The sequence below is a fragment of the Phaenicophaeus curvirostris genome, chromosome Z (assembly GCF_032191515.1).
Source record: "Phaenicophaeus curvirostris isolate KB17595 chromosome Z, BPBGC_Pcur_1.0, whole genome shotgun sequence".
NCBI classification, from domain to species: Eukaryota; Metazoa; Chordata; class Aves; order Cuculiformes; family Cuculidae; genus Phaenicophaeus; species Phaenicophaeus curvirostris.
Genome location: NC_091431.1, coordinates 45,188,005 through 45,211,132, shown reverse-complemented (window position 1 = coordinate 45,211,132; position 23,128 = coordinate 45,188,005). Strand labels below are relative to the sequence as shown.

Genomic DNA, 23,128 nt, shown 5'->3' with positions numbered 1-23,128 from the left:
CACTTTAGTTCTCACTTGTTCTCCTACTCCTTTTGTAAGTATAGTCTTCTTTGGGATTTTTACCCTTTTCATACAGAAGTAATGTGATTAGTTGCATGCCCTTACTTGAAATAACATGTATTTCCAGGTGTTATTTGTATCTCATCTTAATTGGCACAAAGTTACTCTGTTTTGTGCCATATTTCATCTCTTAGCATCTATTTTCACCAAGAAAAAATATAATCTAATATTTAAAATAATGCATACAACAACTTTCCTAAAAAGCCCTAAACAAACAAACAAACAAACAAACAAACAAACAGATAAACAGATAAAAAAAAAAGAGTGCTGGATCTGTCCTCCGTATATTAAAAAAGCATTTATGGCGTTTGGTTTTCTTAATGCTTATTTATGCCTTATGCAGGAGTGTTCTCCATTTATAAGCAGGAAATATCTCTAGGAATAACTGAATTACAGAAATGCATAACTGAAATGGAAATTAATATTAATATTAACCATTTCTGAAGCAATGAACTTTTCTCTAGTTAAGGCTAGGTCATTGAAACTGTCGATTCAGGCTTCAATGGAAGCTTTACGGATTTTCAGTTTAGTTTTGCAAGGGAGGTATTTTATTTATTTATTTTCAGCTGTGCTATCAGTCCAGCTCTCACTGAGTGTGTAACCTTCTATCAGCTTCAGTGAATGCAATAGTAACAGTACCCTTGTCTGTCATATCTGACAGAAAGAGATGCACTCAGAGGTGTTTTGCCCTGTATCTACCTGTGTCATCTATCAATCACAGCCTCTACAACATGACTTGCCTTTCATCCTAGGGAAATACCTAAGCCCACTTGTGGACTGGGAGAAAACAGACTCCATTCATTCAGGCAGTTACACTAAACACGGGGTACTATTATCTGATTAGGTCACCTAGAAAATATTGTGAGAAGATGATCATAAACACTCTTTCCCAGTTAAAACGTATTTTCTAGAAATAAGGGAAAATCAAACCAGGTAGTTTCTTCCCAGCCTGCTTTTGTGGAACAGCTTTCCTATCTGGTCACTGATGAATGTTGTACTGGAAAGACAAGCATTTCACCTAACATAATGAAGACATACCTAGACAAATAATCCGCCCCCGTTCAACCCTGTAACCATATCCTTGGTCTTACTTATCCAAAATGAGAACCAGCCCAATACGTCACATATTATTTCAGTGTACATAGCTAATATTTACTGGCGATATGGTGAATCTCCAGCTTAAGCTAAGAACCTAGTTTAAGAAGTCTGTAAGGACTTGATTTTCAAGAGGTTAGTGCCTTCAGAAGTTTCTAAGTGAATGCTTGAAGTTAGCTATGCAAAAAATTTGTGAGATGAAAAATCCCCTGAAAAGCTGAAAAATATCAGTCCACGTTTGACAACCATATTCCAGTATTTCAGAAAAGAAAGTCAAGATCAGGTGTGCTAGGAACTACTCTACCACATTTCAATGCTGCATTTTCATTATCTTCAAGCACAGACGTGCAAGACAAGCGTGTCTGGTCTAACAATGTTTTGGAAGAGTGAAAAGTCCCAATGGAACATCAGTCTAGTGCAGATACTATCACTAGCTTCTCAAATACCTGGATTATGCTACTTCTAGTTGTTACACATGTGTGGATCAGAGATCAGAGCTTACCCATTGTGAAAAGCCACTTTGCATCCACATAAAAGAGCCTGTTTCACAAATGATCAAGCCAAGGTTTTAGCTTATTTGAATATCTGAGTGAGAGTCAAAACCAATTTAATTGAATATTCATTTCAAGCAGGTCTACCCAACAAAGTTACTTAAATGAATTTATCCCATGAATAATGGTGTATATATATATGGGTACTTAGTGAATGAATTGACAGCAGCCTTCAGAAATACCCTACATACATTGGCAAAAGAGTGACGAAAACCTAATTATTACTGTACAGTTCTACAATACAGTGTCTGAGTTGTGGAAGTGCCACATGAAACCTACATTTTACAAGCTGTCAAGAGGTACTCTTCTACTGAGGCACCAGGGTTCTGCTATTTTCATTTGGACCATCCCCTAGCCATAAGGTTCCACTTTCTTCCAGGCACACTCCAAGTTCTTCAATAGGATCTAATAGCTTCTCATTCTCTTAGTGCCAGCACACTTCTGAGCTTCTGTCTTCCTACAGATATTTGCAGCTCCTACCTTGGAGCAATCATAGAATCACTAGGTTGGAAAGGACCCACTGGATCATTGAGTGCAACCGTTCCCATCAATCACTAACGCATACCCCTCAGCACCTCATCCACCTGTCTTTTAAACACTTTGAGGGAAGGTGACTCAACCACCTCCCCGGACAGCCTGTTCCTGTGCCCAATGACCCTTTCCATGAAATATTTTTCCTGATGTCAAGCCTGAACCTCCCCTGGTGGAGCTTGAGGCCATTCCCTCTTCTTCTGTCACCTGTCACTTGGGAGAAGAGGCCAGCACCCTCCTCTCTATGACCTCCTTTCAGGTAGTTGTGGAGAGCAATAAGGCCTCCCCTCAGCCTCCTCTTCTCCAGGCTAAACAACCCCAGCGCTCTCAGCTGCCCCTCGTAAGACCTGTTCTCCAGCCCCTTCACCAGCTTTGTCGCTCTTCTCTGGACAAGCTCCAGAGCCTCAACATCCTTCTTGTGGTGAGGAGCCCAGAACCGAACACTGTATTCAAGGAGCATTCTCACCAGTGCCGAGTACAGAGGGAGAATAACCTCCCTGGACCTGCTGGTCACACCATTTCTGATACAAGCCAAGATGCCATTGGCCTTCTTGGCTACCTGGGCACACTGCTGGCTCATGTTCAGTCGCTGTTAACCAACACCCCCAGGTCCTTCTCCTCCAGGCAGCTTTCTAGTCAGAATTCTCCTAGTCTGTAGCACTGCACAGGGTTGTTGTGCCCAAAGTAATGCCGCAGTGTCCCAAACCAAATGGTATTACTTTTTGCTTGGGAATGCATTTCTGACATATTTTGATCTCATCAATCTTGAGCATCTTATTCTGTTCCTAAGATGACTGCAATGCAATAAAGTGTCCTTTCAAAAATGTGACAAAACTGTTGCTCAAATATTCCTCATTTACTGGTGTTGTTCGTTGACCTTGGCCAGCAGCCAGACACTGAGCTAACCTCTCTCTCACCCATCCTCCTCCTTGTACAGGGCAGAGGGAGAAAATAAGATGAAAAAGCTCATGGATCGAGGTAAAGATAGGGAGATCACTCACCAGTCAACATCATGGGCAAAACAGATTCAACTTGGGGAAAACTAATTTAATTTATTACTGAAAAAAAATAGTTTTGAACAATGAGAAACAAAGACAAATTAAAACATCACCTTCCCCTACCTGTTATTCCCCAGCCTCAATTTTACTCCCTCCCTCCCAATTCCTGTACCTCCCCTCCTTTTCTAGGCTACACAGGGAAGTGTGGAATGGGGGTTTGAGGCCAGTTTAAGTTGCTCCTCTCTGCAGCTCTTTCCTCCTCATACATTTCCCCTGATCCAGAGTGGGTTCTCCACAGCCTGCAGTTCCTTCTCAAAATATCTGCTTTCTCCACTATGGGGTCCTCCATGCACTGCAGGGTAGATATCTACTCCAAAATGGTCCTCTTCATGTGCTGCAGTGAAATTTCTGCCTTGGCACCTGGAGCAACTCTTCCTTCTCTTCTGTCTTCATTGACCTTGCTGTTCACAGGGCTGCTTCTTATGCCTTTTATTTCCTCATTCCTCATTCTGCTATCTGGCATTTTGCCCTTTCTTAAACATATTTTCACAGAGATGTCACTTCTGTGTTCCATGTAGCTGATGGCCTCAACTATCTCCTTTGGTGGGGCCATTTTGAACCTACTGGAACCAGTTGGAATGGTCTGTCCCTGACATGGAGCAGCCAGCGGCCTCATTTCACAGCAGCCAGTCCTGCAGCCCTCACTACCTGCAGCCAGATTGACTTTCTATCTGTTGTATATTGCCCTATTTAGAGCAGATGTAAAAGCAGTGTCTTGTTTTGGGAGAACATTAGTATACTTCTCCTGTTTCTAAAACCAAGCACAGGGACATGTTTGTAAGTATGCAGAAATACTCACTGTAGAAATAGAGAGGTCTTCGGCAGAGCTGTTCAAAGAAGCAGTAGCTGAAGTAAAAATGAAGTGAGGCAGACAAATAAATACGGCATGAATCCTGGAAAGATCTAGCTAAAAGAGTCAGAAAGAACCAGCAGAGTGAGCAAGAGCTTTCATTGGCTGATAGAGGTTAAGAGCTTGAAGCAACTCCTGTGCCTTTTTGCTTTGTTTCTCCTGTTGGGTTTTGTGAATTTACTCTAGATATAAAACACCAAATTTAAAAAGAGCAGTGTGCATTTTCAGTTCTGTTTTAACCTCATTCTTTTTTCACTCCTTGATAATAACATTTCTCCTCTGTAAAGTCATTCTGACTATGCCCATATATTTTCTTGCCCTTCATATGTTTGAAAATGTCTTTCAGGACTACTTGCCCCTTTACTTTCTCTAGGGATTGATGTGAAGGTTACTAGTCTGTAGCTCCTCACATCCTCCTTCTTGTCCTGCTTGACAATGTCAGTGATACTTGCCTTCTACCTGTCCTCAGAAACCTATTTCATCTCCACAATCTGTCAAAGACAACTAGAATTCTTCTTGCAACGACATTGGCATCTACCTCAGCTACATCAGTTCCAAACAAAGCAAGTGGATGGTTAATGCAAACACTTCTTGTAGTTTTCCCCTAGCCAGCTCTGTAGATGTCTGCTAGGCTGTCTGGGTTTTTTGGATTCCAGTCTTAGGCACATAAGCCTTACAAAATGGACTCAAGCCCATAGAGAGGACTTGAGCGTCATAGATTTCCATATATATGTTGGCATTTTTACACCTCACTTGCATGACTGTGCTTTGCTGGATTTCCACAGCATGTGGAACACAAAGACTAATCCTACAATACACCCTACTTGTGAAAGAAATAGAAATCTTTGAGGCATCTGACTTGCTCAAGATGTGGATCAATTTCCACAGATCAGCACAGTTAAAGGAAAAAACTCTCAGGAAGAACTTAATCATGATGATCTCTCTTTTTCCTTTAAGAAAAAGTAGATGTTAGAGTTTTGGGGTTTTTTTGTCTGGCTAGGTGGTTTCTACTATACATTCCCTGTTGCACCCTGCTGTCTCCAAGCTGGATTTTTTCACTTAGCAGCTGGAATTGCATTCAGCTGAACTTGAGAACCATCAGCTCCTGTTGACAAGAAATTGCGCATAAACTATCTATGCCGGTTGAAGGCCTTTCTAACATAGATATCTCATGCAACTTCCCTATTTTCTCACTATAAACAGCCTCCTTGTATGTTATTCTTTCCCTTGAAACCACAGGATGGCCAGACAGAAGCTTCACCAATGTATAAATTTGGTGCACTATATTAAGACTGTGCTACACATGCTACACCTACAAAATCTGGAAAACAACAGATCCATATTGCTCTGGGAACTGGTTTGTCAGAAGCATTCAACAGTGAAAGAAAACAGTGCAGATGCTTTAATTAAGCAGTGTAAGACTTCAGCTTGCATTAGTCTTGATCTTAGCCTCTGGATGTGGCTTCAAATCAAGCAAATACAAAAACCTGTGGGTCTTCAAGCAAGGCACTGTGTTATGTTCATGTGTATGCACTAAATAAATATTTGTATGCTTATACATGTACGTATATATGAGTGATGCTAGTCACAGGTAATTTTTTGAGAAACAGAAGTGTGCATTAAATAAAAAATTCTCAGGTTTTTATTACTTCTGACACTGAAAAGCTGAAAAAGAAATTGAATGAGATAAAAAGCCCTAGCATTACAAATGTTGGCCCATTTCTCAAGTTTGTAAAGGTTCTTCTGAATGGCAGCATAACCCTCTGACCACTCCTCCCACTTCTGTGTCATGAACAAGTTTATTGAGGATACACTCTATCCCTTCATTCCCTCCCTTCATCAGCCCCAATAATGAAGATATTAAACAGGAATTAATCCAGCATTAACTGGGATAAATCTTTAGTTAGTGGCCTCTGACTAGCGTTCAGCAGTCCTACTGGCATCAAACTGATGATATCACTCCTAATTATGTCAAACAAGACCCTAAATGCCCCACTAAAGCCCAATTTCTCAAGTGCCCTGGCACTTGATGTAATCCTTAGCCATGAGGCTAATACTCCCCTTAAAATACGTGAGTTAAAATACATGAGTTTAAAGCTAAAGCTCATCTACACACATGCATGCAAACACAACTCTGTTGCATTGTTACTAACCTGGACGGATAGCAGCTCTTGCACAGGAACTGCGTAAGCTCTGAGAAGAAAATCAAGATCTTACCACCACCCCATGCCCCCAACTCTTTTGAGTCTGCTAAGCTTTCCTCAAATTCATCTGACATTACAAAGTGCAAGATTTTCTTCTTTTTTTAACCTGATGTAGAAAAGCCCTTAGCTTGCTGCTAATTGGCCTGACTTGGTCGAAGAGAAAGGTAGAAAAAGAGATGAGGGCTATCCCATAATGCTCAGAAACCTACCAGTTTGCCTCTGGACATCTGTACTGCTTGCTAAAGTCTGTACTCCATCTCCCACTGCAAGATGTGGCTGGCTGTATTAAATTTGCCTTGAACATACCTGCAATTATAGACTTAACTGGTAACTACAGGAGGGGAATAGCTACCTTGAGGACTACTCTGCAGGAGTCTTGGTTTGAGTTAGAGCTGCACTCTTTTTTTAAAAAATAGATGACACATAAATCAGGAAGTAAAATTCTGTTGTTCTAGGGCAGATATATTTATAATTAGACAACAATTGAGTACAGTCTTGGAGAAACTAAAATGTTAATTTAAAATATTGAGTAGTCATATCCATGTGTGCATACATAGGCCAATATTGCACAGTTTTCAGGGTCAACATATGGATAATATTTCAGACTCTTCAAGAACTGTTAGAGAAAGAGCCATTATGGACAGTGAGGTCCAAATATACACTGTACAAGAGGCTGAGAAGCATGTCAAAATTCTGTAATGAGTGAAGACTTGTGTTTGTAAGACCCTCCAGCTCTGCACATGGTTGTTGGGTCATATCTTTGGTTTGGAAATAGCTTCTTCAACCTTTCTTGACTCAAGGAAACTGTAACATGATTCACCAGCCCTTGTATACCACATACATCATCAGAAAGAACTCAGCTTCTGTTTCATGGGAAATGTTATAACACCTGGGCTTCTTGTTACATCTTTTGCACTTTTGAATTTGAAAGAAGTTTCATTGCCTCTTGGGAGAAGTTATGTGTTTTGTTGCATGTTCATCAAAGTCAAATAACAAAGCTTTCATAAACTTTTTGAAAATGCTTTGTGTTAAGCCCTCAAATTATCTTGTTCAAAGGTTCCTGCTCACTTTGCTTTTATTCCAGATACTGAAAGCTGCTAATTACCTAGTGCCAGGCTGAAACAAATCACTATCTATATTTTTTTTCCTCAGACTGTTTGATGTGGTCATACTAAAGCTGTCTTTTGTTACTGATGCTTCTTGTCTCCTCCCTTTGATAAAATAACTTGGCTCAAGAATAGTTACATTGATGGAAGGAGAGCGGGAGAAACTCCTGTTTGCAAAGTTTGTGCCTACATTAAATTTCACTTCTCTTCCAGTTGTTAAGGATTTGTTTGAGCTGAATGTTTATTGTTTGATTCTCTAACATCCCATGAAATAACAGTTTTATTCTGTTTTACAGTGGTCAAAGTAGACATGTGCTTATAGGCAAGTAAAATCTTTGCCAAAGGAGATTTCTGTCAAAATAGCCGAAACACATTGATATTAATCTCTCTCTTATAGCTGTTGAAAGAGAAGCAAAGTCAAAATATGAACCATACTAGAATAATGTCAACAACTATCTAAAGCAGGTGAGACAGTTTATTTCATTCACACATCTCTCTCATTTTGGAAAAACAAACAAACAAACAAACCAAAATCCAATAAACCAAATCTAAGTATGTAATTAAACATTATGATACTTCTACGAGCATATTTACTTACAAGCAGAATTTCCAACACTTCCAACATCCTGAAATGCAAAAGCAGATATAACTTCTGTATCTTGTGTAAAAGAACAGCCCATGTGCATGTAAAAGAATGCAACTCTCAGCCTTTTAGCCCTTTCAGAGTTTACTCCTAGTTATTATGAAATATACAGAATCACAGAAACTATTCTTTACTTGTTTAAAGCAATCAATTTTGTAATGAGGTGAAATAGTATGGCCAGCTGGGTCCTCAGAAGATATTGGCAAGAAATATTAATACAAGATAAGCACTAAGGAATAAATTAACTGTATTTCTAATTCCGATCAATCTCCATGATTTCAGTTTAGGTACTCTTAATATTTAGAAAGGAAAAATCTTGTCCATGCACAGCACACCTATACTCATTTTTCATTACTTTTGAGTACCTGTATTACGTGATTCAGAAATAATGAATCTTCACAGGATTTTTTCATATATCCTTTAAAAAATTACTAATCAGATATTTACTAAATATATTTTATTAGATATATCATTTCTTTGATAGCACTGAGGTAAAATCCTATGGATAAAAAGAGACAAAATGATCTTTTATATTGAAGTCAGAATTTTATTTACTTCAAGATAATTCATTTCTATCTGGTATTTGAGAAATAAATATTCATAATTTTACACTTACTAAGAAAAATACTTGAAAAAATCAAATCTTTTATCTTAAATGTATTTCTACACACATTTGAACTAAGGATTAGCATGCAGGAAGGATGGTAGCTCTAACATTTATTTCTAGGATCTTAAACTTTGGATTACTTCTTCTATAAGCCAGACAGACCAGCACTGATGGTGCTTTCATATCAGCAACATTTGTAAGAGCAAGGTTTTAATTGAAGCTCCAATGGCTTCTTTTGTGAGGTTTGTTTGCTGATTTGTACTTTTGCTATAGAATTCACAGGAATGGACTTTTAGTTAATGAATATTAATCATAGAATCATAGAATCACCAGGTTGGAAGAGACCCACCGGATCATTGAGTCCAACCTTTCCTATCAAACACTAATAGTCTTTAAGTATTTGCTGCACTATTTATGCCTCACATGTTATCTACCCTTTCTAAGTAGTAACGTTCCATTTTCCATTTTGTAACTTGTAGGCCTGACTATTGTATTCTTTCTCCTGCTCCTCAAAGTGAGCAGAAAACGCGTCTCCACAATTGGCTCCCCAGGAACATCAATCACAATACCTGGCCAATGTCAGCCTTTGAAGTACCAACTGACAATAAAAATCAGTAACCAAATATGAACTCCAGCTAGCAGCTGAGCTCGACACAGCTATTTCCTCATTCCCCCTCCTAGTGGGATGGAGGAGTGAAACAGAAGGGTAAGGATGAGAAAAGCAGCTGAGATAAAGACAGATTAATAGGTAAATTGGATGCTGCATGCACAAACAAAGTAAAATAAGGAATTCATTCACTGTTTCCCATCAGCAGGTAGATGTTTAGTCTTTCCCAGGAAAGCAGGGCATCACATACAATGGTAACTTAGAAAGACAAATATCGTAACTCTCAACTTTCCCCCTTCCTACTTCTTTCTCCTAGCTTTTATTGCTGAGCATGATGTCATATGGTACAGGATATCACTTTGGTCAGCTACAGTCTGCTGTGTCCCCTCCCAGCTTCTTGTGTGCCCTTAGTCTACCTGTTCATGGGTCAGGGAGAGAAATAGAAAGGCCTTTGACAACATATAAATATTGGTCAATGCTGGTGTGTTAGCAACACTTCTTGGGTCACAAATCTAAACCACAACATTGTAAGAGCTGCTGTGAAATAAATAAACTCCACCCCAGCCAAAACTGCTACACTAGAAACAAACTGCTTTTTGCTATTGATTTTCAATAAAAACATACATTGCCTTTTACAGTAAAAGGGCCTAAGCCACAAACATCCAAATGCAGACAACCCCAAAATATGTTATTTCCCATGCTTATATTGGAGCTAAATAGAACCCACTTTTTATCTCTTCTTTATCCAAGACTGAGCTCTGCTTCACCATGCTGAAAGGCTGATTTGTTGCCTACTTATTACACAAGATCTATTCTGCAGCCACATTCTACTATGGTTAAGAATTATTTTGTATTTGAATATATTGCTACATCTAGGCTAAATACATAGGTTTGGGTCTTACTCTGTTATTCCAATATTCTGCATGGTGCCCTAAAACTATCAGGAGCTAAGATCAGAAGAAAACAATGAAAGAACAAGTATAAATGGAATAGCAAACTTTTACAGAGAAATTAGAACAAAAGAAATTCAAACAGAAGGCATGAATGTCTGAAATATTTACAAAATAGTCTTTGGAAATGTGCAATATTGAAAGGGTGTTATATTAACTTGATAAATATTTTATGTGTATGGAACAGAAGTGGTTTTACTGTTGTTAGTAAAAGATGGCTCTTTTTCCAGATCTGTGTTCAACAGGTTACTGAATGTTAGTCAATGATTTTTGCAGGTTTTGGTGTGCTTACTTTGAATTACCATGGTGTCCGAATTACATGCCTTCTGGTAATGCTAGCTGGTTGGTTTGGCTTCAGTCAATGATGACATACATTTGCGTCATGAACTTGGGAGTGCTACATAGCCTTTAGATGATGCTTTGTTTTCCTTTGCTGTATCAATCAGAACTTGTTGTGAGTTTGTAAAGTGCTTACCACAATATAACGCTAGGGTGATTTAAGTCCTTTAGACTGTAGCAGATTTCAAGAGTAAACTGAGTTTTTGAAGTCCAGAAGTCTGATTCTAACGTATTTTCAAATAATATCTTCCAATGAAGAAAAGTCTTAATTTTTGCTCTTTCTTTTTATTTTTATTTTTTATGTATGAGAGAAGGAAAGGCATTTCTAGACATTTCAACTTCAAAAATCTACATTCTAGATCCAATAAGGCTGTTGAATATGTAATGAACTGCTTTTATTGGCAAAGAAAGGCTGATACAATAATAAAGACTTCTGCTGACAGAAGCAAGCTGAATGCATTTTGGGTTCAAAAGCATCCTATTTATAGTCTAGATGCAAAATGATCTCTATTCACTATAGTGTCACATTTGCAGGTTATCATTCTGCTTTCCTCTGAAAGCTAGCTGGCAGATGATTCCTTCCATCTCAACTCATTGCTTTAGTAATAGAAAGGTACCCTGCACTGGAGGACAGAATCAGTTTGTTTAAAACACAGGATAGTGTAAAGAAAATTCTCTCAAATGTCAATAAAGCTACACTTTTCAAATCCTTCAGTTTTTTTAATTAAATAACTTAAAATGCCTGCTGTCAGTAGCATAGCACTATTTTTTCCTCACAACAAAATATAAATACAAAATATAAATACAAAATATAAACAAATATAAAATAAAATAAACAAATAAAATACAATAAAAATTTTAAAAAACCCTCAAAATAAAATAAAAATAAAAATTGCCCCAGGTCTTAAAATAAAACTTTGCCACAGGTATGGAGCCTCATACCCCTTTGTGTTTCATTTCCCCATGCACAGTGACAGAATGAAAAAGTACCACTATGTCATACTTCTGAAACCTCTTTGAAGATACTCTTTGGCAGTGCAAGTTATATCTATACCATTTACTACATTTTGTGGACATTTTTGCCAATTTGATCCAGTGATATTCTTGGAGTTTGACTGTCTGAAGATGTTAAATTTCAAGGTTTCAAAATGCAAGACTATTTCAGATTTCATGAAAAAAAAAGCAAGCTCATGTTCACATCTGAAACAAAAAGGACTTAGCAATTTCTACGAACATTTTCTGTCCCTTCCTTGACCAATGATGGCTATACTGTTCTTTAGGTCTCATTGGCTACTCTTTTGTTCTGGACACTCTGATTAGGGATCAATTTCTTTCTATATATCAATACTTTTTCAATAATTTGCTTGTACCTTTACCAATAGCTCATTTTTGTCCTATGCTGACATAGACTGGAAGAAGTAGGCAGTGGGAAAAGAGATACCAACCACAGATGGAAATCGTCTGTTGCTCTAGACTCAGTACCAAATGTTTCATTGTGAGAAGAACATCACAGATTCTAGGAATCTGAGAATTTGGTCCAAGCATTTGCATAATATTGAAAAGATGTAAATGTTATTGTGTTCAAAAGTCTGTAGCTATTGTTTTGCTTTGAGATGGGTTAATTTCACATCTCAACAGCACTTTTTATTTTAATGATCTCAAAGCATGAGACAAAAAAATACTTTTTTTTCTGTGTGAAGGAAGCATGAATTAGTTTTGTTAAAACCCATGAACTTACAATGTATTAACCCATACATAGCCAAATCTTTTTCGTCAGTATTAATTTTCACACTTTATTTTGGCCCATGCTAGATGCACAGAACAGGCAAATCCAGAGAAGTCAATGTTGACATTAAAGGGCACCATCTAATGCCACTCAGATAGTTAAAGAAACCCTTACATAAAACAGCCTTAAACCACTTTGCACAGACTATGCAAAACAGATTCAAGCCAAAGGCAGCCTGCAAAGCAGTAATTGTAAACTCCACAGAAGTCAGTGGAAAAACATAAATAAGACTCTGAGAATACCAAGGCTTCACATTTACACTGTTATCACCATCTTAATGTGGAAATTAGGCTAAGAACAGTACAAGTTCTTAGAAATCAGTCTAATGTTAATGCCTTTGCACATTCTTCCAGCACAGAGAATTCTTTATTAACATGTACTTAATACTAATCACTAATAGACTGTTTTCTTACTAAGAAAGTCATCTTGGAGATAGAACCTTGCCTTTTTCAAAACAAGTAAATAGAGCAAGACTCTATTCTGTTTCCTTGACTAGATTGCCATATAATGTCCCCTGTAGCTTGACTCATATACTCGGCAAATTCCTCTCAAACTTTTTCAGTGTTTGAAAACACTTGCACAGTATTTGGATGGCAGCTTCACAGACCTACATTTGCACTCACTGCACGTGCACTGCAGAGCAGAAATGAGTCAAAAATCTGTCATGACTCCTTGCCACAATTTCAGTAACTGAATTCTGACGAGTAAATTTTGGATTTACTCCAGAACCTTCCAAAACTGCAGGACTGAAAATTTCACAATTCACCCCAAATAAGTGGATATATTATCCTCTTTGGGTTGCCCCTAAGTATGGACCTAAATCTGTTTTCTCAGTGTAATGATTTATTTTTAAAGCACAAATGGGAACTCTGGGGCATGTAACGTGATAATTTCAATTACATTCAATTACATGAAGCTATGGGATTTTATGCCAAACAGTTTGCTGATGCTAGCTCAAAATTTCCTGCAGAAGATGGTATATATTTGCTAACATAAGAATGCATTTTCCACTGTCCAGCTGCTAGTTAGGAAGATTAATGACTGCTTTGTAGCTCCAATTAAACTCCTTTATCACCAAGAGAGACTAAACAAGCTTTGATTTCAAAAGTGCTGCTTAAGAAAGAAGACCAGGGCTGCATAACACTGACATTTTATTAGAATTCATTTGTAACAAATGGAACTTGTGTCAGCAAAGAACTGATTTTCATACAGACTTTCTTTCGCCACCAATGTAACGAAGTAAGAAAATAAAAAGCACGCCTTTCATTCTGTAAAACATTTATGCGTACTACTAATTAGAGGTAATTGTATCTTTTTTAACAAGCCATTTTACAAGTTTTTTTTGATTTTTTTTTTAAATTTTTCAGTCTAGGCATCCAAAACAAGAGCAAAGAACACAATTTTTTATTATCTTTGTAAAGACACTCCAAGCTTGAATGGCAAAGCCACATAATGGATGGTTATGATGAGACCTGTAGCCTTCTGATATCTGTGGAGTATCAGGGCATCAAAAGTAAAAAAAAAAAAAAAAAAAAAAAGAAATGAAAAGAAAATAAAAGAAAGTAAAAGAAAATAACAAAAAGTACAAGAAAGAAAAATAGCAAAGAATAAAAGGAAAAAAAGCAGTTGCATTTTTTCAAGTAATTGCAAACTTTTTTTCCTTTTTACATGTTCTGCGTCATTCAAATACACACAAGTGGATTTTTATAAGCAGTTTCTTACAGATTGGTTTAAGTTATAACATTATGGGATGTAGAATCAATAGGGCAGTGCATAGTACAAAGGTATATATAGAAAGTGCAAATGTCCCTAGTGGGTCACTTTTTCCTCCAGCTGTCCTCTCCAACCTCTAATCGCTTAATTATTTTTAGAAAAAAGAGCTAAATTAAACTTTTGCATAATTCATTTTTATATATTTTGTGTTTTTTTCTTACATTGCAACTAATTACAAAATTAGACATAACTACGTATATAAACGTAAATAATAGCACCATACTAGTTATGCTGATTAAACCAATTTTAAGCTTAGAGATGTATCTCTACATGCAGACGAAGATACTTACAATATAAATTAACTGCAGAATGACTGTATATAAGAATACAGAAAGTGGAATGCACATCAATGATGCAAAGAGTTATCTTCAGAAATGTTAAAAAAATTAAAAAGGAATATTTAGTTGTACAACAGTTTTCCTCACAAATTGTCTCTTTGTTGTTCTTGTTCCCTCATTTCTCTGGAGCTTGCAAGACAGTCTGCCAGAAAGAATGCTCTAGTCCCTTTACAGATCTGGCGTGCAATATACTTCCCTAATCTATGTTTGCAAAATTATGCTTTTTTCATTATGTTTTTCTGATCCCTATATGTGATTTGAGGAACATGACTACACCACAAAACCTGGCACTACAATAATTATTTTAAAATTCAAATCAAGTCAGAAGAAGGAAAAAAAATGTAGTACACATTCTTCTCTGGTTCAGATGTAAGTTATAGAATCTCATTCTGAGGTAGCCTTCTCTAGTACTTCTATTCCATAAATATATTTTTATTTTTTGTTTTGATTTTTTTTGTGCTTTTCCTCCTCCCTCCCCCCCACCCCTCCCCTTTACAAAAGTGCTGAAATACAATGCTAGCTAGAGTTTGGTCTTTCTTACTTTTCTTTCTGCTATTGGTGGGAAAAGTGGAAGAAGAAAAAAAGGTGAGGTCACATTGATAAGCCATACCAATACTCTTACTTGAAACCCCAAAGAAAGATTTTTTTTGATACTGACAATGGCAGAACTCATGATGGAAAACAGGGTCAATGTAAATGGCATCCTATTAAGAGTCTCAAAAAGTACTTAGTGCTGTTCACAGAACTTTCTTTGTTCCCTGGAAGAAAATCTAGTGTCATTCCCAAATACATCCTGTGGGCTCAGTCTTGCTAGTAGACTTACATGAACCCTCTCACTGAAAGGAACAGGTTGACTTTAGCAGTCTGTTGACACAAATGAATGAACAGGACTTGGCCCAAAATGAAAAAAAAAAAAAAAAAAAGATGCATGAGTACTGCTAGTGTACTCCTACATCTCTGCAATGACGCAATGGGTTTGAAAAGCCAATGAAAATTTTTGGGCTGGACTCTTATAGGAAATATGGAAAGATAAAGGTCCTTGACTACCTATGTGTTTTGGGTTATCATTTATTACCATCCATACTTGATTAGAAACTGGAAATGCATACTATTCAAAATTGTCTGATACATGTATTAAAATGTTTGAAAAGAACAACAGAGATATGAACAAGCTAAACTAAATACAATTGAAGGCTAACTTAAATAAATGCTATTCAAAATAGGCATCAAATATAAGGCACTCTAAATGTAAAATTAAAATAAAACCCAGCATCCCCAAACAATGCTGTATGCCACAAAACATTTGATTTCACAGAGCAATGTGTGTTTGGCTTTGCCCTGTTACGTACGATAAATGCAAATTATATAGCACGCACTATAGACAGTATACTATTGAATACAATTTTAAAACATCTTAATACCTAGTATATTACAACATTCTCCCCTCCTAAAGGGATATGCACTGACCTTTCCCACATGCACACCTCATACATGTAATAATATGATTTCTTATTGCACTATAGTGTTACAAATATTGAACTTCACTGGAAGCCTAAATCACATACTTTGTGTGTGTGTGTGTGTGTGTGTGCGCGTGCATATGTGTGTGTGCATCTGTGTATGTGTTCAAGTGGCAATGTGGATAGAAAGATTACTTGGGACAGAGATGATGTTTAAATATCAGTGATGTGCATTCCTCACTTCCCTTCAAAGCAGAAGTTTACGGACCTTGGAAACACAGATATGATCAATTATTATTTTCATATAATTGCAGTATGCTGAAAAGCTTTCTTGATGCTTTGATAAATCCAGGTATGAAAGAACTGTTATGTTTATGTTTATGTTTATGTTTATGTTTATGTTTATGTTTATGTTTATGTTTATGTTTATGTGTGTGAATATCTACCTATCTGTACCTCTGTAACTATACAGAGAGCTCGATAAGGGTAGACAGTAATACATACATATACTTACATATATAGAAAGAGAGAGGGTGTGAGTGGGCATGTGCATCTGTGTGCATGTGTGTGTGTGTTAGCAGCATCTTTATACTTTGCGCCTCCCTGTTGATTCCAAAAGAAACCAAAAAGTCCCATTTTCATTTAACTGATTACAATGAATATTTTCTTAAAGAAAAATAAAACAAACAGAACTGTAAAAGTAGTATCTAACAAGACTGTGGTACTGTAGATAAATATAGGACTGCACAAAAATGTGCAAATTTTCAAATTATTTAACATTTCTACAGCACAATATTACAGATAACAGCTCTACACCTTAAAAAAAATCTACAGTTTTTAAACAAAAAGACTAAGAGTTATGCATCCTTTTCATTAATACACTTGATTGAATGATAAAGTCTTGTTAAAAAAGGAAAAAGTTTACACAGTTAAAAATGAAGCACAGGTCAGCAGTATCTTTACAATACTAAAAAACTAAATCAATGACTTCCTTTTTAAACATTCCCACATTTTCCCTAAAGTGTTACGATGAGCAGTATGATAGGAAGGGGTGATGTTGAAGTAAGGAGTCCGCTTTGTTTGAGAAGCCAGGACCCAATCTTTAAACAAACATCTTGCACTGAACTGCAGTTCTCTCAAAATTCCTCTTTGCAAAATCATGCAATCCTGAACAAGACGGTCATCTTTCTGATTAATTTCCTCTTCCTTTTAACTTCAACCAACGTCAAACCCTTGAGGTATCTGTAAATGAGATCCTTCAGACGCCTCAGTGGTCACGATTCTTTTCTTATGGTTAGGTTATTAAACTGTGAATTCTTGGTCCACATGGAATAGGGTATATTTTCTGTTGTTTTTGTTCTATATATCCCCGATAAGTTTGTTTGTTTGTTTGTTTGTTTGTTTGTTTTGTTTTATATATCCCCAATAATCGCTCCTTAGCTAAGAGTTAAGAAGTACTTCTAAAGCACATCGTATGGCTCAGAAGCGGCTCTCTGGATCTTAAAGGGCCTGCAATAAAAATCCATGATGGGTTTTTATGTTGCATAGTGATCAAAGCTGCCCAGATATTCCAATGCGGCTCGATAGCAGAACTGGTATTGATCCTGGAGAAAGAAAGATAGAAAACAAAAGCATGAAAAAGCCAGCTTGTTGATTAGTTTCTATTTTCTTTCAACTAAGAGCAAGTATTTTGTGGCTGCAGACAAATATACTACAGAGGCATCTGCAGTTCAGCAATATTATCTTGCTGACACAACAGAAAACCAGTCTGAGTAACAATAGATGAAGACAAGTTACTCATTTAATAAAACAATATTTTCCACTGAATGAAACTTCTTTTTGTGCACAGATGATATACTCATGTACTGACCATTTCTTATTCTAGATTAACATAAGATCAACATTTATTTATACTGGAGCATACTCAAGCACTTTTTCCCAATGTACTTGAAAATAAGCGGCAAAATACGGGATTAACTTAATAGCAAATCCAACACAATAAGTGACAAAACCATCACAACCTTAACATGGAATGCTGTAAGGAAAATCATCAAGTTAAAAATCACGTTAAGAAAGCAAGGTGAGTCCCAACCTTTCAGTAATACAGGTTTTGATGAAAAAGTCAAGATATCTTATCCTGTGGCAAGAAAAGGGCCCAAGAAAGAAATACACAGCTAAAACACCTTATTAGTATGAAAGAGACTGTATTTCATCCAACACTTGGAAGGAGAGAAAAGTTCAGTGTGGTGAGAGTTTACACCTCTGGTGAATCCAGCATTTGGTATTTCATGTTATTCTCACCCTCAGGTAGAAGTCCTTTTGCACACTTCTGTAATATTGTGCAGTTATACTGTAATGGATCATCTATATAGTCTTTTGTAAGTGCCACTCAGGGTTTAAATATATATAAAAAAAATTGCTTCTGAGAGCCATCCACAATATCTAGAATGTCTGCTTATACATCTAATAGGCCTATGTGGTAACCCCACACGGGTTATACTTGTTAAGATCACAGTTAAAAATGTTTCGGAGACCAGGAAAGTCATCAGATATTTGCTTCAATGTAGCAGTGTGATCATTAATAGTTCTTTTCTGCTTCCTGTTGGAACAGTGGGAGAATGCATTAGACAACATGCCTAAATTTTAAGTGTATGCGGTCCACACGGAATTCAAGTGCTTTGTTGAATAAGGATTAGATTTCTTGGCAGTTTATGCTACTGAATGAGAGATGTTTCCCACGGAATCCTGATAGAAATGAATCACAGAATCATAGAATAACCAGGTTGGAAGAGACCCACCGGATCATCGAGTCCAACCATTCCTATCAACACTTCACTTTGAGCAGAGGGATGAAGAGGAACAAACAGAAATAAGTCAAAGTAGGAGAAAGGACAATGTATTGCACAGCTAAACTCTGTATTTGTGAGGTAGGCTCCAAGAAGCAGTTCTTCCATATGCTGTAGTTATTTCTTGGAACCAAAATGACAGAAAGCAGTTATTTTTAATTTTTCAGAAGAATGATGGTAATAGAAAAGTAATTGAATTAACCTTCCAGTTTGGTCACAGTGATTTACTTGGCTAACCGACAAGATGAAAAGTAAGTATCTTTATTTTTCATGTAAGTTTTTATTTTGCCTTTTTAAAAATAAGTCTACCTAGCTTTTATTGAACAAGTTTGTGTTTTTTTTTTTTTTTTTTGTGGAAAATGGCAAACTTTGGGGAGCTGTTTTAAATTTCACTGGCTGCAATTTAAAGGCCAATGTCAATCAAATTATACTCAGTAAATGTATCACCTAAAATGTATCCCTTCTCTTGCCCGTTTGCTTGGTTCTCTTAGTCCATTGGCTCTGGCTTAGTTCAAGTCTCTTGTTCAGAAATTTAAGTAGAAATTCAGCACAGCTGACAATCTTTAAGTATTACTTATGATATGACACAGTTCCAAGCATCCAGGCCCAGGAAATCAGCTGATACTGCTTATCCCTTTCCTTGCCAGCACAGATATTATTTATACTACAGTTTTCCTAATGCTGAATTTACAATTATGATTTTCAGGCCAAACAGCCACTTGCTTAGTGACACAGTGTCAAGAAAGCAATGAAAATAATATAGTGGCAGTCTGAAGCCATGAACAACACTTTGCTTCCCGAACAAAAAAATCAGTGGATCCACTTGAAGAACCAATTTACCTCCTTCCATATTACCACTCATTTCTGCCAGGAAACAAAGGTTCAAGTACAAATATTTTATGCTTCTTGGAAAACGGTTTTCTTCAACTACCATAATTTAGGATCCACTACTGAAAAGATTATTTTCTTCCCCAGTCTGAAATATCTACTGCTGTACTAGGAAACAATCCTTGCAATACCTTTCTGGGAGATTTTACACTGTAGTCATATAGTCACTGTATGATTTAAGACATAAATATAAGCACATTTCATATATTCTCTGTGCATTTTTTGGCTGTGGATATACCTTTTCTTTTCTAGCACCATAGTATATGGACACTGTTTTCCTCACCTCTGTCTGTACCATGGCTGGCCGCTGTGTCCTTAACATTTTGACTGTCTGGAAGATATCCACAACACCTTCATATCTCATTCTTTCCAACACAATACTCAGGGTTATGAATACTCCAGTCCTTCCAACACCCGCACTGTTGCAATAAAAGAAGAAAAAAGAAAGGAAAAGAACAAATATTTATTGACAGTTAATGCTGAAATAATTGGCTAACAAATTAGCTGTAGTTACAACACACCATATGTGTACTAATTTCTATATGGGGAAAGGCTCACTAAGCAAAATTCCGCAGCAAACTACCACATCACATTTGGAAACATAATTGCTCCTAAGCAAATTTCACATGCTACTAAGTACTTCCTGACTCTCCAGTCTTCATTGCAAAATTACTTGTTTTTTCATCCAGATACACAGTAATCAGTGTATGGTGAGGGAAAATGAGAACGTTTGTTGCCAATGACCTATGTTGGAAATTACAAGAGAAAAGGTGCCAAAATATATTTTACTGCTTGTTTGACTTTAACTCATTCATGTATATGCCCAATTGTGCACATCTTCACTGTGTTAGTTTACCTTCTACTTCAAGTTAGTCAGTGGATTTTCAATTAATATTGAAATTGTTCATACACACTACAATTCAAATAATGGATTCACAAAAATCTTAAGACACAGCTTTTATTCAAGTCTGGCAGTTTAGATCTTTAGCTTTCAAATACTGATATGTGTATGCTATGTTTAAATTAATGTGAAATGAATTCTTTGAATATATGGCTTGTTTCTTGGGTTTCTGTTATTAGCTAAAGCTCCCACAAAGCAATAGAAATTCCTGTAATCAATAGAGCAAATATTTATCAGTTACAACAATTAAAAGATCATCTACTATGAGGATGACTCTTGGAAAAAGAGACTGGTAAATACACAGAAAAAATATTTTCCAAGTCTGAACATTTATGGATGGGAATTAAGCACCTGATCACCTCACTGTTGATTCTAATAACTTCCCAGGATTTTTTCCAGTCAGACGGCCTTAGGAAGCTGAAGATTTATGAGATCTACTCAACAGGCAGGAAAGTGGAAGGACATGAACAGCACGGAAAGACTGAAGAACTCTGAACATCGATATGGACTACGACAAAGATCCAGTGAATTCACAAGACTGCTGCAAAAATCCAGTGTCTAAATTGTATGGTACTATTTTAGTGTTTGGTCTAATTCAGTGTACTTCTAGGGCTAATAAATATACGTGATTTGGTTTAGCATTTAAAGATATCCAGCAAAGAACCTATGATTTTCTAAATGGCTGCATATTTTAACATCGAGTCAATTCCTATTAAAAGATGCTTAGGATTTCTGAAGTCCACGTGGGTATTCGTAGCATTTTAATGATCAGCTGGTTTCTTTCACTGCAAGCTAAAATACAAACTAACTTCTACTACATTTAATGAAGCATTGTGGCATAGATTTTAAATAATTCTGAATTTAGTAAATGGTGAAGGCACTGCTTCATGGTGTGGTATGACTCACCAAAGTTCAAACAGCTAGAAACAAAAGTTAGGGTGCTTTAATGAGTCATGAGGAAGTACTGATGTTTTTGTAACAGAGGCAAGTCTGGTGTTAAAATCACATGTTGAATGCCTTCTGTGTAAGGGTGTCATCCTTACTTTCCGGCTAAAAGCTGGAAAACCAAAATTATAAAATCCTAAAATCAGTTGAAGTGAAAATTTTTCTCCAAGGTGAATAGTCCTTTGCCCTTTTAAAAAACTATCTTTTAATTAACTGCCTGATGACGTTAGAAATTTTTAAATTGTAACACAGTGATTTGTTTGTAAAACTGCCAGAGAAAGAGAACATTTCAAAATTGTAGGTCACAGAGGTTTACTGTGTAACAGAGAAAGCAAACTTGTGAAGAATGCATACAGTGGGAAGAAAACCACAGGGAAGTGACACTAGGGGAGTTGTAATTTTAAAAATTTCCCTGTTCAAGAGAAATCCTTAAAGACTCATCATCGTACAAAGCAGGGGCAGTACTACAATAATTCCACAAAACCTGGGAAATTGCAGGTACCCAGGATCTTGTACTTCCTAAAAGAACTAAACTTACTAAATTGCTACAGACATTTCCTTCTCATATGAGTTGACTAACATTGTCAATGTTAATTACCATTACCAACCTCTGAATTATCATTATAATGACAATAAGACCTTTAAAGACCAAACCATAATGAAATATACTGGATTTGACTTTGTTTCTTCCAAAGTCAATGGCAGAAATCTCCATAATTTCAGCATGAAAGATCACATTCATAAGGAAAGGATGCATAACCTACTGCAAGCAGTATTTAATTGCAATCACCAGTGGACAAGTTTGCAGGGTACAGAGAACTTAGAAAAATATCATCACTTTTCTTTCTTATGTATGTCTGCATAAAGGCATAAATATTGCTTATTACTCCTCTGCTCTCAAAACTCATTAATGTCAGGAAGAATAAGGCTTGCTCTTATCATGGTTGTCCTTCATTTTCCCTTTCCACATGAATCGCAAATGGTACTTTGCAATGCTTTTCTCCTTAGCAGGTCATAAAAAATGTTAGGCTCACAAAAAAAAAAGTAGGATTCAAATAGTCAACTACATTTATTTTGTTTGTCTTTCAGATCAGGTGAGCATGAGGAACTCTGTTAAAACACACTGGTATTTTAACCACTTCTGGTTGCTCCTGACTTTGAAAGGACAAGAATCTCTGTCCACCTGTGCATTAATATCCTCTAGTAAACCTATTAAGTTTGCCTTCATGCGAGTATTGGGGCATTATTTGGCTTGCAGGAAGGACTTGGAACCTGTATCAGTATTTTGCATCTCTGTTATATAAATAATAACATTTTATCCAACAAAAATAATCTAATGCTGCAAAAAATGAGTATCTAAAATCCTAATGGAATTTATAGAAAGCAATTTATTAAATAAAACATAAAGATATTATTTTGGGCCATCTGCTATAGACTCTAGAATAAAGTAGAGAAAATAAATAAAAAATGCCAGAATATTAAAAAAGCCCACCCTGGATTATTCCTACAAACTCTGCAAGCTGTTTTCATCTGAATATCAATTGTAAAGCTATTGAGGGAAGTCATCACATCAAAAAATGGGCATTACCT

General features: G+C 36.5%; 1 protein-coding gene across 30 annotated transcripts in view; it reads right to left on the bottom strand.

The window, feature by feature from the left end:
* Window positions 1-15,467: 15,467 nt before the first annotated feature.
* PTPRD (protein tyrosine phosphatase receptor type D) overlaps window positions 15,468-23,128 on the bottom strand; it is a 477,045-nt gene continuing 469,384 nt past the window's right edge. For all 30 annotated transcript variants that reach the window (XM_069880847.1, XM_069880848.1, XM_069880854.1 and 27 more), the window contains 2 exons: window positions 19,976-20,111; window positions 15,468-17,562 (listed from right to left, as the gene is read on the bottom strand). In XM_069880847.1, the coding sequence (XP_069736948.1) occupies window positions 17,494-17,562; window positions 19,976-20,111 (205 nt within the window). In that variant the 3' untranslated portion in view covers window positions 15,468-17,493. The remainder of the gene's footprint in view (window positions 17,563-19,975; window positions 20,112-23,128) is intronic.